At 39.1% G+C, this 18,191-nt stretch overlaps 2 protein-coding genes across 6 annotated transcripts in view; one reads left to right on the forward strand and one right to left on the reverse strand.

Moving 5' to 3' along the window:
• Positions 1-12,418, reverse strand: part of INTS7 (integrator complex subunit 7) — a 101,959-nt gene extending 89,541 nt beyond the window's left edge. For all 4 annotated transcript variants that reach the window (XM_011938491.1, XM_011938516.1, XM_011938498.1 and 1 more), the window contains exon 1: positions 12,103-12,418. In XM_011938491.1, the coding sequence (XP_011793881.1) occupies positions 12,103-12,196 (94 nt within the window). In that variant the 5' untranslated portion in view covers positions 12,197-12,418. The remainder of the gene's footprint in view (positions 1-12,102) is intronic.
• Positions 12,312-18,191, forward strand: part of DTL (denticleless E3 ubiquitin protein ligase homolog (Drosophila)) — a 74,540-nt gene continuing 68,660 nt past the window's right edge. For both annotated transcript variants that reach the window (XM_011938473.1, XM_011938482.1), the window contains exon 1: positions 12,312-12,701. In XM_011938473.1, coding sequence (XP_011793863.1) covers positions 12,650-12,701 — 52 coding nt within the window. In that variant the 5' untranslated portion in view covers positions 12,312-12,649. The remainder of the gene's footprint in view (positions 12,702-18,191) is intronic.

Here is an 18,191-nt window from a genome sequence, read left to right on the forward strand (position 1 = left end):
TCTTTTTTATGGCTGCATAGTATTCCATGGTGTATATATACCACATTTTCTTTATCCAATCTATGACTGACATGCATCTAGGTTGATTCCACATGTTTGTTATAGTTAACAGTGCTGGGATAAACATATGAGTACATGTGTCTTTTGGGTAGAGTGATTTATTTTCTTTTGGGTATATATCCAGTAATGGGATTACTGGGTTGAATGGCAGTTCTAAGTTCTTTGACAAATCTCCAAACTGCTTTCTACACTGGCTGAACTAATTTACATTCCCACCAACAGCACATATATAAGCATTCCCTTTTCTTCACAGCCTCACCAGCATGTTATTTTTTGACTTTTCAATAAGAGCCATATTGACTGGTGTGAGATGGTATCTCACTATGGTTTTAATTTACATTTCTCTGATGATTACTGAAGCTGAGCATTTTTTTCATGTTTGTGGACTGCTTGTATGTCTTCTTTTGAGAATGTCTTTTCATGTCCTTTGCCCACTTTTTAATAGGGTTATTTGGTTTTTGCTTGTTGAATTAAGTTCCTTATAGACTAGATATTACACCTTTGTCAGATGCGTAGTTTGTAAATATTTTCTTCCATTTGCAAATGGTGTGGTGGTGTGCGCCTGTGGACCCAGCTACTGGGGAGGCTGAGGTGGATGAATCACTTGAGCCTGGGAGGCTCTTTCGCTGTGCAGATGCTCTTTTGCTTAATCAGGTCCCACTGGTCAATTTTTGGTTTTGTTGCAACTGCTTTTGAGGATTTAGCCATAAATTCCTTCCCGAGGCTGATGTCGAGAATGGTACTTCCTAGGTTTTCTTCTAGGATTCTTACAGTTTGAGATCTTACATTTGAATATTAAATCCACCTTGAGTTAATTTTTTATATGGTGAAAGGGGGGGGGTCCAGTTTCATTCATCTGCATAGGGCTAGCCAGCTATCCCTGTACCATTTATTGCACAGGGAGTCCTTTTCCCATTGCTTATTTTTATCAACTTTGTTGAAGATCAGATGGCTGTAGGTGTGCAGCTTTATCTCTGGGTTCTGTATTCTGCTGTCTGTGTGACTGCCTGTGTGCCAATACCATGCTGTTTTGGTTACTGTGGCCTTATAGAATAGTTTGAAATTGGGTAATGCGATGCCTTCAGTTTTGTTATTTTCCTTAGGATTGGTTTGGCTATTTAGACTCTTTTTTGGTACCACATGAATTTTAGAAGAGTTTTTTCTTCTAATTCTGTGAAAAATGACGTTGATAGTTTGACAGTAATAGCACTCTGTAGATTGCTTTGGGCAGTGTGGCCATTTTAACGATATTGATTCTTCCAACCCATGAACGTGGAATGTTTTTCCATTTGTGTCACCTATGATTCCTTTTGGTAGTGTTTTGTAGTTCTCCTTGTAGAGATCTTTCACCTCCTTGGTTAGAGGTATTCCTAGGCATTTTATTTTTTGTTGGTTCTTTTTTAATACAGGTAAACATACTATACACATAGCAATGCTACTTTTAGCTATTTATCCAAATGAAATGAAAACATATGTCCACACAAAGATGTGTATGCAAATATTCACAGCAGTTTTATTCATTAATAGCCCCAAACTGGAAACACATATATTCACCAACTGGTAAATGAATAAACAAAACTGTAGTATATCCATACAATGAACTACTACTCAGCAATAAAAAAGGAACCAGTTACTGATGCATACAACAACAAAGGTGGATCTCTGTTGTGTAGCTTTGAAATGATTACAAACACATAGTCTGCTATTGTGACTGAAATGTTCTGCTGTGGTAAGAACATGGAGTGTAATCTCCCTCCCTGATGACATGGCTCCTAGCATTGAAAACTTTGTTGTCATCATGGATCTCCGGTGTTGGTCAGATCTTCTCTCCAGAGAACATCTCATAGAAAGGTACACCTCAAACTTCAACTAGACTTTACATTCACAGTGGCCTGTTTCCATCCTAAATGCACAACTAGACTTTACTTATTGGATTCTAAATGAAACTAGTATTCACTTACATGTGGTTTATGGACTTTGTCTATCAAATGTGTTCCCTGTGAGATTTGTTCTTATTATTCTCCCCCTCTAAACATGGTGAACAAGGTGGGGAAAACTCTTTCTGTATGGTAATAAACTATGTGATTTGTGAATTCATACCTTATTTTAACCACATAAAACAATCTCAAAATCATTATGCTGAGTGAAAGAAGCCAGACCCGAAAGACTACACTTACTTACTGTATGATTCTGTTTTATAGGACATTCTGGAAGAGGCAAAACTATAGGGACAAAAAACAGATTGTTGGTAGCCAGGAGCTAGAGAGAGGGAACTGACTGCACAGGGGCACAAGGAAAGTTTTTTGGGTAAAGGAAATATTCTATGTCTTGACTATGATCATGGTTTCACGACTACATACATTTGGTGAATTTTATCTGACACAAATTATACCTCACTAAATCTGATTTTTTAAAAAATAAAAAAAACCCAACCAACAAAAAAGAATTAATATTCAATTTTCTAAAAAATTCATTAAGAATTCGCCCTTTCCTATGCCCTTTTAAGGTTGATGTAGTGCTTTAAGAAGCTAATATAGAAGGATAAAGTAAGTCTCTAAAAAACCCAGAGAAGAGATTGGAAAACTCCTCTGGATCCTGCCTGGAGTCACAGCTGAACCAGGAAAAAAAAAAAAATTCACTAAGAGTGAATACGTGGTAAGGATGTAATAGCATCAATTTCAAATGTCTCTGTTTAGTATTTTACCAGTCACAAAATGCTAATTATAACCTCACAGGAATAAGTATCTCAGAATATCTCCATACAGTAACCTTTGATTATTCTTACAAAAACAAGAAAGGAGGCCAGGCGCAGTGGCTCACGCCTGTAATCCCAGCACTTTGGTAGGCTGAGGCAGGCAGATCACCTGAGGCCAGGAGTTCAAGATCAGCCTGGGCAATATGGTAAAATCCCGTCTCTACCAAAAAAAAATACAAAAATTAGCCCAGCGTGATGGCAGGGACCTGTAATCACAGCTACTCAGGAGGCTGAGGCACGAGAATTGCTTGAACTTGGAGGCAGAGGTTGCAGTGAGCCAGTATCGCGCCACTGCACTCCAACTTGGGTGACAGAGACCCTGTCTCCAAAAAGCAAAAAGATAAAGGAAATCTGAAGACTTTTCCTAGTTGCCACAATGTTTTATACAAAAGACAACCACAAAGTAAAACTGCATAGGTAATTTCTCTCATTTACTAATGAGTGATGTTCTGTAAAACACTCATGTTAGTTATTCAGTACTTAGAACATTATTTCCTCATAGGAAAATAATAGCACTATCAGCACTCATAGTACTCTGGAACCTAATAACCATTTATAATAAAAGTTTCTATGGGATAATTAATTAACATTTCTAACTGAGATAGAACACATTCCTCCATCTGGTCCCTCCTCCCCTTCACCCCCATATACACACAAAGAGCTGCCTCTGAAGCTCTAGAAGTATTTTTCCTATCAAACACACAATGCCAAAAGGGATAATTCCACATAGCTGGCAGTGTGGCTCACGTAGCCTTAAAGGCTTTTCTAAAAGCCTGATATGAAAAACGGGTCAAGAGACACACAGATAAGGCACAGAAGAGGAAAGACATAGCTGAGGATGGAGGTGAGAGGAAGAGACAAGGAACAGAGATGTGTGCTTATGTATATGTATTGGCAAAGGGGTTGAAAAAATCCACAGTAATTGGATTGTTTCATTTTCTTCTCACTTCCAGTAGCTGAGTTACATACAAAGGATGGTAAAGTTCTGTTTGTAATGAATTAACCTCGGCTGAGATGAAAAAGGTGTAGTAGGAAACAGCCTATGTACAGGTAGTCTCCTTGACAGAATATAATCATGTTTTATCTTCCCTGAAAAACAGAACCAAAGACCATATTGATTTGTTTAAACATGCTGATTTAAAATGTACCAAAGATTATTCTGAATGAAGCCAGAGAATGTTTTATCTAATATCGTCAAACTTTTTTATCTGAGATAAAGTGGACTCTCATTCCTCTATAATAACTCCATGGGGTAAATGAGCTAAAGAATACTAAATCTCTTCTGTATTTTCTGATATAAGAGCCCTTCTTAGGAAAGAGGAAGTGAGAAGTAGGCTGGCTCTGAAGGATAGGAGTTAAGGTGAAAAAGAAGGAAAAAGTGCTTTAAAGGCTTATAATTTAGCAACAGCCCTGGGTTGGGATAGTATGGTACTCATCTTGCTTGCTCTAGGCCAATTTTGTAAGCACTGGAAAATAGGAGCTCAGCACATTCCAGTTCTAGTACAAGAGGGTTAGACATTTTATTTGTATTGCTTGCTACAGGAAGAATGCCCTGGTCATAAGACCACTAATCATAAGAATACTACTGTGAGCCCAGAGATAAGATTAAGAAGGATGGATGTGATTGCCATACCTACATTTTATTTTGTATTCTTCCACTAAACAAAACAAAACAAAACAAAAACAAAAACAGATCTCTCCTGCTTTTCTGTGCCTGGACTTAAACAGTGCTTAACTCAGTTGCAACATGCATGTAGACCAGGGGAATTAAAATAGGCTGTAAAATCATTTATTCATTCAAAATTCATTTGGCAGAAGTAAAGCATGCATTATTCTAATCTTATTTTGCACTTAAAATGTGCAGAGCTTTTTGCCACGCTAGTGGTTTTCAGCTTTGTTCTGCATCAGCAATATCTGTTAAGTTTTTGAAAAATATCTGTGCTAGGGGGTTTTACTCCAAACCTACTAAATATATGGGGCAGAGTCCCAGGCATCTGTTTAACTGTTTTGAAAAGGTTTTTTTTTGCTGTTGACAGTCTCACTCTGTCGCCCAGGCTGGAGTGCAGTGGCGCGATCTCAGCTCACTGCAACCTCCGCCCCTGGGGTTCAAGTGATTCTTGTGACTTAGCCTGCCGAGCAGCTGGGATTATAGGTGTGCACCACCACACCCGGTTAAGTTTTATATTTTTAGTAGAGACGAGATTTCACCATGTTGGCCAGGCTGATCTCAAACTCCCAACCTCAGGTGATCCTCCCGCCTCAGGCTCCCAAAGTACTAGGATTACAAGCATGAGCCACTGTGCCCAGCCAGCACCTAGATTCTCAAGTTAACTTCTGCCACTTGATAACTTATTTGACTGGCCTGCCCACACTGATTATACTAGAGTTAGAAAACTACTAGGCTGCTGAATTTGGTTCTCAGAATGCTGTTATCTGACAGGCACAATGTTTTTAAAGGTTTTGAACACATTGTCAGGTTTTACAAATCATACTTCACATAAAACCTCAGGATCTCTGGTTTTAGAAAAGTAAAAGATCTGAAATGTTACTGAAGAAGGTAGGAGTGTCTGACCAAAGAAACATAGTAGTACTGCAGAAACATTACAGTACTGCAGGTCCGTGTTGAAGGTCAGTGTGTATCTGGCTGCCATTTATGATGATAGCCATATACCCTATTGCATGACTTTCTGCAGCAATTTTTGACTGCCTTTAGGGATAGTAAAGAATGGAAACCTTGGATGGGAATTTAAAGTACTGGTAAGAAAGTAAATGAAGTTAATAAAATGAGGGACCATGAAATCTAAGCTGAACAAAGAAGTAAAACAGGTACAGAAAAGAAGAGAGGTGAAATACTGAGGTCTGAATGAAAATAAAGACTAGCCAAAATAGCAGTTAATCATAATGATAATGATGATACACATGAAGTGCTTATTCTGTGCCAGTCACTCTAAGCACTTTACGTGTATTAAAGTCTCACTAAAAATCACATAAATTAGGCACCATTATTTTCCCCATTTGAAAGGTGAGGAAACAGGCACAGACCAGTTAAGCAATTTGCATAAGAAACAACAATGCTAACAAATGACAGAGTTGGGATTCAAATTCTGGCAATGTGGCTCCAGAGGCTATAGTGCTAACCATTATGCTAAAATGCATCTATAGCAAGCAGCTAGAAAGAAAGAGATTAAGATTCAAGAATGAGACATTTAAATGAGTGATTAAATAGTGGAATTCTGAGGTGACGAATTCTAGGGAATTAGGGGAATGCCATAAATTACGGTAAACTTGGGGTCTGGGATATACATTAATCAAGTTTTCAAAATAGCACAAATCTCCAAGTAGCATCTATCAGCAGTTCTTAGCTGCAAGCAACAGAAGCTAACTCTGGCTTATTAGGCAGAAAATGAGTTTATTAAAAGCTTAAGAAACATTTTTAAGGCTAAATTTCTAGGAACACCTAGTATCACACTACCCAAACAACTGGATGTAGGAACCCTGTCTTTGGTAGGAAACACCAGATGCAACAATTAGCTCTGCTGTCATCTAGGAATATCGTAGCCATTGCTGTTGCTACTGTACACTAGAAATACCGCTGCTGCCAGGGCAGAACTGTGAGTGGACAGTTCAACTCTTCCTTCTTGCATCCCTAACTTCTAAATCAGACAGTATGAAGGAGGTGTGTCTGACTGGCAGAGCCTAAGTCAGATTCTGCATTCTTGCAAGGGAAACTAGGAAATGAGTTTTTGCTTCCACCTTGGTTAGACAAGGTTCATGCTATGGGACATTCCTTAAGCACAAAAAGAGTGTTCAAAAGATATTAAGCAACCATCAACATAACTAACATCCACTACAAAGAACACCAAAAATAAAGCTTACCAAACAAACACAATTTAGGAGAATTTGTGACATACATTCGCTTTAGCTAAGAAATGAGGACAATTCGAAATTGAATCATAACACAAACAAATCTTGAAATCTATACATTAATAAAAGGTGTGAGGGGGGACATGGGTAGAAATATGAACACAAGCATACAACCCACAGCTTAAAAAATTGATGGCAAAGCCAATTTTTATATTTAAAAAGCAGAAATAGAAACAAGTAAAATGATAGTGAAAACTAATGATGCATTAATAAGGCAGCATCCATCCCCCAAATTTCAGAAAATGTATGTAAATGTACATGGTAAGATATATGCAATGTCATCCAGTATGCACATGAGAGTACTAATTTAGAATCCTAAACAAATTTGAGTTTATGAATACCAACTTCTAGGGATATTTAATAACTTACTTCGCAAATTCCAAGACAGTAAATCTTAGTAACATACAAGAATGAGTCTGTGGGTTTCAGTAAAAACTTGAATTTTTGGATTAGTTCATAGCCCATGAAGGAATTACCAACAAGGCTGCTGGTTTTTATGTGGCATTAAGTTGCCCAGAGTCTCACCTTAGCTTCAATTCTATACATTTTTGTTTGTTTGTTTTGGTTTTTGAGACCGAGTTTCATTCTTGTCGCCCAGGATGGAGTGCAATGGCACAATCTCAGCTCACTGCAACCTCTGCCTCCTGGATTCAAGTGACTCTCCTGTCTCAGCCTCCCGAGTAGCTGGGATTACAGGTGTCTGCCACCACCGCCAGCTAATTTTTGTATTTTTAGTAGAGACAGGGTTTCACCATCTTAGGCAGGCTGGTCTCAAACTCTTGACCTCAGGTGATCCGCTCACCTCGCCCTCCCAAAGTGCTGCAATGATAGGTGTGAGCCACTGCACCCGGCCTAATTCTACATGATTTTATAGGTCCGCTTCTCAACACTCTCAGACTGTGTGGTCTGGCAGCAGAGATTCTCAGGAGAAAGAATTTGACTCAGTGTGGGTCACATGACTCCTTCCGAATCAATCAGTTCCATAACTGGAACTGATTTCAGTTTCCTGATTCACATCATTTCTCTATTTCATAACTAAATTTTTCATTAAGCACACCATCAAGCTTTTTCACGCAGCATTACGTTCACCAGCACCTCTAGTAACAAATCTACCCTCTATATTTCCTCCCTTCCCATTTCATCAGCTGCAAGAAAAGGAATGAGTCACTGCTCTCTTCCCCATTGCTTTCATCTCATCCTTTCCAAGGTCAACACTGCAGAAGGCAGATAGGCTGAATAATGTCATTTAAGAGACTCCTCTTTTCCCAGGTGGAAGGAGATCTTGCATAAGTTTTCCCAAATCACCAGGATAACCTCCCATCAGCTGATCTAAAAATGTTTAGATTAAGAAATTATATTAGTGAAAAAGTTACACTAATTTTTGTGAGATGCATTATTTATATTGCCAATTACGTATAGTAATGATATCAGGAAATGTGTCAGATAAACATAAGCTGTAATGTATTTGATTATAACACTTAACTCTGCTTGTGTGTGCTCAGTCTTACAGAAGCTCAGTCAGCATGGCCATCAGCCTACGACTTTCAATGCCTTCCCATTGCATTCTGCACAAAATCCAACTTCTTGTCCTGACTAACAGCGCCACATTTGATCTAGCATTGTCTATCTCCTTATATTTGTATGCAAGCTCCTTAAAGATGGTCTTGTTTGCCAATATAGCCCCTAGTCTGAGTACAGAGCCTGAGACAATGCAGGTGGTCAGTAAATATCTGTTGAGTAAACGAATGGCTATCATATGGAGAAAGATTTTCCTGTTACTAACTACATCCTAAAGTAATGGAATTGAGTCAGCTTCAAAATAGTATCCACTTATTCCTATAGAGATCAGAAACAACAGCTTACTGCCAGTGCTTGCTCAAAAGGCTCAGAATAAAGTACAATAGGTTATAAATATATAACAGGTTATGAATGGCAGCATTTCCCGAGTGTGTTTCTAGGGACACCAGTGCCACAAAATATTTATTTAAAATAGCGTTCAAAGGTTACATCTTATGTCTAACTGTCTACTCATCTCCTTTGGATGTCTAAGAGACATTTCAAATTTAACATATCCCAAACTGATTTGATATCACTAAACATACATACATCCTCCCAGTAACTCAGACCAAAAACCTCTAAGTTTTCTTGACCACTTACTCTTATATCTTCATCTAATCCATTAACAAATCTTGTTGGCTCTACCTTGAAAGTATATCCAGAACCTCTGCACTTCACACATTTTCAGTGTCACCACCTTGGTCCAGGCCACTATATTCTTTTCCCTGGATTGTGATAGTTGCCTTCTCATTGGTCTCCCTACTTGGGTCCCTGACCCTCCCCACTTCAGTCTATTCTCCACACAGTAGCCAGACTGATACTTTCCAAAGGAAAGTCAGATCATGTCACACACCTGCTGATAATCCTCCATGGTTTCCTATCTCACTCAGAATGAAAGCCAGTCCTTTTGATGGCTTGCATGGCCCTACCTGAACTGGACTCTGGTTATCTTTCTTTCTTTCTTTTTTTTTTTTTTTTGAGACAGAGTCTTGTTCTGTTGCCCAGGCTGGAGTGCAGTGGTGTGATCTCGGCTCACTGGAAGCTCCGCCTCCCGGGTTCACAACATTCTCCTGCCTCAGCCTCTCCAGTAGCTGGAACTACAGGCGCCCACTACCATGCCCAGCTAATTTTTTGTATTTTGTTTAGTAGAGACGGGGTTTCATCGTGTTAGCCAGGATGGTCTCGATCTCCTGACTTCATGATCCACCCACCTCGGCCTCCCAAAGTGCTAGGATTACAGGTGTGAGCCACCTGCACCCAACCGACTCTGGTTATCTTTCTATACTCATTCTCTATTACTTTTATCCAGATAACCGCATGCAAAGGAGGCTTCTACCTCAGGGCCTTTGCACTTGCTGTTCCTCCACTTGATTAAGGAGGTCTTTCTTGCCTATCCTTCATAAAATAAGAAATCAACTCCAGCCCCTGATCAGTTTTCTCCAGTCCCCTTCATTGCTTCATTTTCCTTTAGAATATGTATCACTAACTGTCACGTGTTTGCTGTATTTGCTGAGTGTCTGCATCTGCTGTCTAGAAGGTAAGCTCTATAAGGGCAGGAGTTTTGTTTTGTTTCATTAACTGCCATGTTCCTAGTACAAAGCCTGATCAAATAAGTCATGTGTCTGAGTGTCTATGCTGAGGTGGGGAAGGTATTTCAAAAATAGTATTCCTTGGAGTTTGGGAACGAAAAAAGAGTTGTAACTTGTAGCCTTCTGACCTTTAGCTCACAAAACAGAAGTACTTTAACAGGTACAAGATGAAATGACTCAATATTTAAAAGACTCAACTATATTCTACATGAAACTGGCTATTTCTATAACTTAATTTCCTAACAGTTTTAAAAGGTAGTGTAGGTGAGATGAAAAAGAACAAGTCATCTTTCTGAGCCTGAGATTCATCTGTAAAATATGCCGGGCATTGCTGGGAGGAGTGAAAATGATCACTTACTCTGTGTCTAAGATTGACACCTGATTTCTTTCTTACAGATATAAAATATTTTCATTTCAACCTTTCTTTAAAAAGGAAAATTGTGGTTTTTTTCTTACAACTGCAAAATTTGAGGAATTAAACAATTTTAGACTCCTCTTCAGTGCTCCATCTTGATCCCTGTTCCACAACCACTATTCTACTGTCAGCATGGTACAAGCTCAGCTGTACCAGAATGATAGAAAATGTCCTTAGAACTGGTAGGGATTTTAGATGTTCTCCTGACTTGTAAGTTTCACTGAGGAAGAAGAAAGAGATGTATCAGAATGAGGAGGAAAGTGTTTGAAAAACACATTTAAGCCCGGGCGCAGTGGCTCATGCCTGTAATCCCAGCACTCTGGAAGGCCGAGGCGGACGGATTACCTGAGTTCAGGAGTTGGACCAACATGGTGAAACCCCGTCTCTACTAAAAATACAAAAATTAGGCGGGCGTGGTGGTGGGCGCCTGTAATCCCAGCTACTCGGGAGGCTGAGGCATGAGAATCGCTTGAACCCGGGAAGCAAAGGGTGGAGTGAGCCGAGATCGCGCCACTGCACTCTAGCCTGGGCAACAGAGCAAGATTCCGTCTCCAAAAAAAAAAAAGAAAAGAAAAACATATTTAATATTATAATTTTATTTTTCAGAGGAGAAAAATCCTATAGATTTGGTAAGAGAAAGAAAAGTTCAACATCATTTTCTTGGTTGATGGGGGTGCACTAAAGATACTGAGACTCAACCAAAAGAATATCCCATTAGGGGGTTGTGAAATTTTTGTGTTTATCAGAAGGAGGTAAAAGCTTTTTTAAGAGCCTGAGAAACTCTTATTTAGACTAACCCACTAAAAATATTCACAGTTTAAAAAATAAACGGAAAAAGAGTCCCAAAAACGTTAATAGACATATCCAACTCAGAAAGCTGGGAAGTGGCTCAAAGGGGACTTAAAGAGAGATCCTTCTGAGTTCTAGTCCTGTTCTCCAACATTATATACTGGCTACGATTAATCAAGATTTAATTGTATACTAGCTGCCGAAATGTTTCCCGTACAATAAAAATCCTTAATATGAAACAGGTTTCATATCACCAGTCGAGTTCTTTACTGACAAATTTCCGACCTCGCTTCCCAAATCCGTATCTATATCTCTTCAGCATTTACTAAATGCTTCTTTTGCATACCATTAAGTCACTTAATACAACAATTCTGCCGGCTCAACGGTACTGTACCCACTTGGCAGACGACAAACCGAGGCTAGATGAAATTAATCATAAAATTAGCGGCACTGAAATTTAACTCAGTGCAACCCCAAAGCTCCTTCTACACCAAACTGCTCCCTGTAAGGAAGGAAACAGAACTCCTGGAACTTGTCGGCAGAGAATGAGCAGGGCCCTTGCTTTTTGCATGGTCTTGGCCATGGTTAGCCTGCCTTGTAACCCGCAGGTAACAGAGCTACGGAAATCAAATGAATCGCTGTCAAGTCGGTGCAATTCATGGTGACCTGGTCTCAACTGAACAGACTGAAAACCAATTTCACAATTTCTTTGTAGTGTTTCTTAGAAATCAGCCACTGTCACTGCTTAGAAAATAGGGGGCTGTTCCCTCAAGTGGTCAAAACGGGCCTCTCACTAGAGCTCGCCACTTGTTTAGCGTGTAAGGCCAAACAATCCTGCAAATTTCCCGCAACCTCCCGAAGGGGTCAAAGCCCACGCCCCAGCAAAAGCACAGGTACTCCCCGCCCAGCGAAGACAGGCGCATGCGCCTACCCGTCCTCCAAAGCTACCACCACGTGGTGGCGCCACTTCCCCCCACGTCCGTTTCACCCATTCAGCCCGCTCTTTCGAATACCTTTGTCCAACTCCATAAGGGCAGAGTTGGCATCCAGTTCCTGTTCGCCATAGCCGGCATCTGCCAGGAAAGACTTAGTTGAGTTTGACGCCATGACCCGAATAGTTACTCGACTAGCCTAGTCAGAAAGATTGCAAACTCTGCCCCAGAACCGCCATCTTCTCCCGCCGCCTTCTTGTTGGTTTTTCCTCCGCGCGCTGTCAAGCCCTGTTACGCATGCGCCCTGGTCACCCCGCGGTTCGCCGGCGCCCCTGCTGCCTTCTGCGCAGGCGCTCAAGGAGCTCTTGGACTCCAGGTTCCCGCGGCTGGGAGAAAAAGAGGCGGGGATCCGAAGGGGGAAATGACTCTGAGGCGCCCGGACGTCGCTCGGAAGCCAATCAGAGAGCGTGACGTCAGTTTGGCGCGGAGTTTGGCGGCCGGGGCTTACAGTGGCGGGAGTTGGAGGCGATAACGATTTGTGTTGTGAGAGGCGCAAGCTGCGATTTCTGCTGAACTTGGAGGCATTTCTACGACTTTTCTCTCGGCTGAGTCTTTTCCTCCGGCCCTGATGCTCTTCAATTCGGTGCTTCGCCAGCCCCAGCTTGGCGTCCTGAGAAATGGTGAGTAACGGTCCCAACCGCTGCTCGGGGCTGGCGGGATTCATCTACCCTGAAACACACGCCACCTCCGACCAGGGCCGACTCCAATTCTGAACTCAGCTTCTGAGTTCTCCCATGGCAAGGGTAAATTAGTGTTAGCTGGGACTACTGAAGAAAGCTGTGCTTTCATCTCCTCGAGACACTTGTAATCGGGCTTTTAAAATCGTAACGTTAGGCATGGACGTCGAAATAACTGCCTTCCAAGGCCTGTTACAGCTTACATCTCCATTGCGCGTTAACGGGAAAATGCATGCGTTTGTGTGTATATGTTTCTCTCAACAGTTATTTGAGATGGTCAAAACTCATACTCATTGACTAATTCATTCGTTTGTTGTAGAATCTTAGTGAGTCCAGCTATTTGCTATGGGTATATACTAGTGAATATGACCCACTGTTAAGGAACTCAGTCAAGCAGAGAAGACAGAATATCTGCTTCTAACAGTATCAAAATCTTTTTCTCCCCGTTTACTACATGGTCATAAACATTTAGAGTGAAAGATGCCTGTAACCACATCCGCCAGAGATGACCCCTGTTAATAGATTGAAGTATATTATTCCAGATGTTTTCGACACTAGAGGTAATATCTATTATTTTCAGAAATGGGATCAAAATGTCCTGTTTTTTCACTTTAATGGTATAAGTTGAACGTATTCCCATGTTAATATGTAGAAATCTAACTTTCTTACGCTAAAACATTGGCAATAAGAGATTTGAGGCTAGGTTTGGGTGTCATCAACTTAAACTTTTTGGTAAGTTTCTGATAAGGGAGGTAACTACGCAGACTAACCTTGTACAGAAATAAAATCTCACTCATGTGAAGGTCGACTATAGCCAGAGGTTCTTTTTCCTCTTGAAACCATGTGGAAAAGGAACCTGAGAAGGGAATTTTTATATTCAGGGATGAGTCTAGGAAAATGATACTGAGAAAGAGACTGAGTAGTAGTCCCTCAACTTCCTGCTAGCAATCTGAAACTTTATACTATTCTTATTTCTTTCCCTCTTAGATAATCTTTGTAATTATACTCTAAATGTTCCTCTTTCTGTCTGTTCTGGGACCTTGTTTGACTAACTTCTCTGTCCTCTGTTTAAGAGTGACAGTATGCACAGTGCTGCCTGGGTTTTATTATACCTCCACACCTTACTATATGTGTGTCCTGGGGGAGCTGTTCAGACTGTTTTGTGACAGATTTTCTCCTAATTCTCCATGTGTTTACCTTTACCTTCCCTCTTTCCTGTTCACAAGTACTCATTCCTTGTTACACTATAGACACTGAAATTAATTCACTATTATATGTTACCCACTGAAATCTATAGAATCATCTCCTTTCCTCTTCAGTGTTGGTGTTCCATCCTTGGCCCCTTTTCTTCTTCTTCCTACTCCTTTGGATGATCACATCCATAACCAGGGCTTCTTCTACTTCTATGTATATACAACTTTCTATTTCTTATACAGTAAGTCCAAGATAGGCTCTTGGAAACTGTGACTTTAGGGAAAACAATGTATAACTAAACCAACTCTACCATAGGCTACTTGATATAAACAAGAATTAAGTTCCAGTGGCATATTTTGGTCATACAAACACCACCGAACTTCTAAATAAAGACCCAAAGCACTTTTAATATTAAATGTTGAAATAATTGTGTGCTATACATACATTTGAGAAAGACTAATAAAAACAAGTGAGATAATTGTTTACCCAAGTTTGGCGTATCAGTGAGTGACCTCGGTCATAGTAGTGGTGGACTAAATCAAGGAATAAATGTTTGCAAACTGAAAATTGGAGCACCTCCTACTACCACCCAGTTCAAAAACAATCACAAATATGGCAGCTCACTGAGCCCTTTCATACCAAATCGTTTATTGTCATTCATTTGTATGATTATTGTAAAGTTTATCATTTTTATTTTATAATTATTTGTATTCATTCATTTTCTGACACACTTATTCCAGCTCAGGACTGTGGGTGCCCGGAGCCTATCCTGGCAGCTCATGGTACAAGGTGGAAACCAGCTCTAAACCGGATGCTATTTCATCACAGGAAGCACTCACACACACCCATTGTCTATTGGGACCATGTAGACATGCCAGTGAGTCTAACATACCCATCTTTGGCATGTGGGAGGAAACAAGAGTACCTGGAGAAAACCTCTGTGAACATGGGGAGAACATGTACAAACTCCACCCAGCCAGTGGCCTCAAACAGGAATTGATTTTTTTCTCATTAACAGTATGAGGAAATGACATTGTATAAAATGATGTTATTGGAAAACTTCATGTACCTGAGATTCATTTCTGTAAAAGCTATGTGGGTTGATTATCACCCAGACAGTCAATCCCACAAGCATCTCAAACTCAAATACCCAAAACTGAACTCAACTTCTCCCCCAAACCTGCTATATTACCAATTTTAGGGAGTGGCCTCATTATTTAAACCAGTTTTCCCAGCCAGAAACCTGAGTCAATTAAAGACTTCCTCATCTTCCTCATAGTTACACATTCAAAACATTTCGTTAAAATCTCTGTGATTATGCATCTTTACTGTATCCTGGATGTGTTCTATTTTTACCATTCCATTTCCCTAGGTTGGGCCCTAATGCCTTCTTGTCTGGATTGTAAGAAGTCTCCCAAATGGCCTCCTAGTTTGTCTGTCTTCACTTTATTCTCCACATTGCTGCTAATGATCCTTCTAAAATAGAAATCTGATTACTCTTCTGTGTATTTTCAAATTGATACCTAAAAGTTTTTATCATAAATTTAAACAAATGCAAAGAATATAATTTCTGACCATATTGGGAATATTGACATTTTAAAATAAAAATGCTATATCACTCTTTTAAGTGTATCTAATATAATGGAAATACTGTAGTGATTTGATAATCACGTCATCCATTTTTTAGAAACATACGAACAAACTCTTTAACTGCTAGAAATTCCATATAGCTGCTTTTTCCTCTTGAATTTATTTCCATTTCATTTCTCCCACAGTAATTTAATTTTATGCTTGAAAAGCTCTTTTACTGATCACTCTGTCATACCCCTCTGTGTCAAAAGATGTATTTAAATTGCTGTTTTCTATCATAAGCCTCTGAGTGTTAAAACTTCTTTATGGGTTGAATTTTCAATTCAATTATTAGTACTATATGATTGTTTAATACAATATAGATTACCAATTTTGGTAATTATTAACCAAAAGTAAAATTTTGTTGGAAGTACATCTTTTAAAGAGATGAATTTGGGTGTTTATGATTCCTTTATTGAAGGAATTATTTATCTGTTAGTTAAGGTTCCACAAGTTTATTTGTTTTTATTTAAAAATATTTGATACCCAAAAGTTTTTATTCTTTGGATCAATGCAAGGTTTAAGATTGGGGCACGGGAATGCCTTTCTTCTATAAAGTGGAAGAAAGGAAGTGATGAAGGGAAAGGAAAAAAGTGATACCTCAACCTTCTCAGAGACATCAGGTTTTTCAGACAGGTGAGTTTTAGAAATGTATATATGGTATCCAGTTGCTTATAAGTGGAGATAACATTTTGAGAAATGCATCATTAGGTGATTTTATCGTTGTGCAAACATCACAGAGTATACTTAAAGCTAGATAGTGTAACCTACTACACACCTAAGCTATGTATTTTTCTTAGGCTATAAACCTGTACAGCATATTACTGTGTTGAATACTGTAGGCAACTATAACACAATGGTAAGTGTTTGTGTATCTAAACATAGAAAAGGTTCAGTAAAAATAGGATATAAAAGAAAAAATGGTACACCTGTGGAGAGTGCTTACTATGAATGGGAGCTTGCAGGACTCTGGGTTATTGTGAGTGAATCAATGAGTGAGTGGTCAGCGTGAAGACCTGGGACATTATACTACTGTAGACCTTATAAACACTCTATACTTAGGCTGCATTAAATTGATTAAACAATACTTTGTTCAATAATAAATTAACCTTAGGCTTACTGTAACTTTTAAACTTACAAACCTCTTAAATTTTTTAACTTCTTGACCCTTGTGGTAACAGCATAAAGCACAGACACATTGTATAATTGTGCAAAATATTTTATTTCTTCATATTCTTACTCTATAAGTTTTTTTATTTTAAATTTTTTTCTTCTTCTTAACTTTTCGAACCTTTTGTTAAAAACTAAGACACAATAGAAATTTTTAGGCTTCATTATAATCTTGTAAGACTACCATTGTGTATGCGGTTTGTCTTTGGCCAAAATGCCATTACATGACATGTGACTGTATATCATAGTTGAGTACAATAGTACCTCCTTATCCTTGAAGGATATGTTCCAAGACCCAACTCTTTGTATGCTGTGTTTTTTACTATACAGACACATACCTATGATTAAGTTTAATTAGGCACAGTAAGAGATTAACAATAACTGATAATAACAGAACAATTATAACGATATTCTATAATAAAAGTTAATGTGAAGGTGGCCTCTCGGAATATCTCATTTTACTGTACTTGCCCTTCTCGTGATGATGTGAGATGATATAATACCTACAACATGATGAGATGAAGTGAGATGAATGACGTAGGCAGGCACTATGATTTAACATTAGGCTACTACTGACTTTCCAACTATGTGACAGACAAAGCAGTTAAGTGACTAAAGAGCAGGTAACGTATATGGCATGGATATTCTGGACACGGATGATTCATATCCCTGGACAGGTCAGGGTAGGACAGTGAAATTTTCTTGGTACTCAAAATGGCACACAATTTAAAACTTATGAGTTGTTTATTTCCGGAATTTTCAATGTAATAGTTTCAGACTATCATTGACCATAGGCAACTGAAACCATGAAAAGCGAAACCACAGGTGAGGGGTGACTACTGTATCTGGAAATTTAGTCTCTGAAAACTCTCAGGTTCTTGTATACTACTTGGAATATGTGCATGTAACTCCAGGGGCTTAAGTTGTACAGTGAGGAAATAATAACTTTTCCCAAATGTGTTGTGGAGGAAAGCTTTACAGCTTCATGTTCGTAACACAATAAGGATCCAAAAGTAGCTTAGGGTGGTTCATCAGTGAAGTGTGTATTGCAGGGATTGCAGAAGTAGAGGAGTAGGCAAGGACCAATCACTCACCATTCATTGGTGTTTGGATGTTAATTGTAGGCAGTGATGCAGAGTTAAAGTCATTGTTTAATTGTAAAAAATTGCAGGTTTTTTGGATTGTATCATCTTCATTTCAACCAAGTTGTTCAAAAGTCCCTTTTGGGTTTGCATTTTGCAGTTGATTTTTTTTTTTAATTCCAAAACATGTATATTTACGTAACCTTTGAACAGAGGCTTTTGTTTTTGTACACTTATTCTGTACGTTAATACTTGTGAACTCAACATAACTATTGCATTCTTTTTTTTTTTTTTTTTTTGAGACGGAGTGTTGCTCTGTCGCCCAGGTTTTTTGGATTGTATCATCTTCATTTCAACC

Source organism: Colobus angolensis, unplaced genomic scaffold, assembly GCF_000951035.1.
Source record: "Colobus angolensis palliatus isolate OR3802 unplaced genomic scaffold, Cang.pa_1.0 Scaffold100, whole genome shotgun sequence".
Taxonomy (NCBI): Eukaryota; Metazoa; Chordata; class Mammalia; order Primates; family Cercopithecidae; genus Colobus; species Colobus angolensis.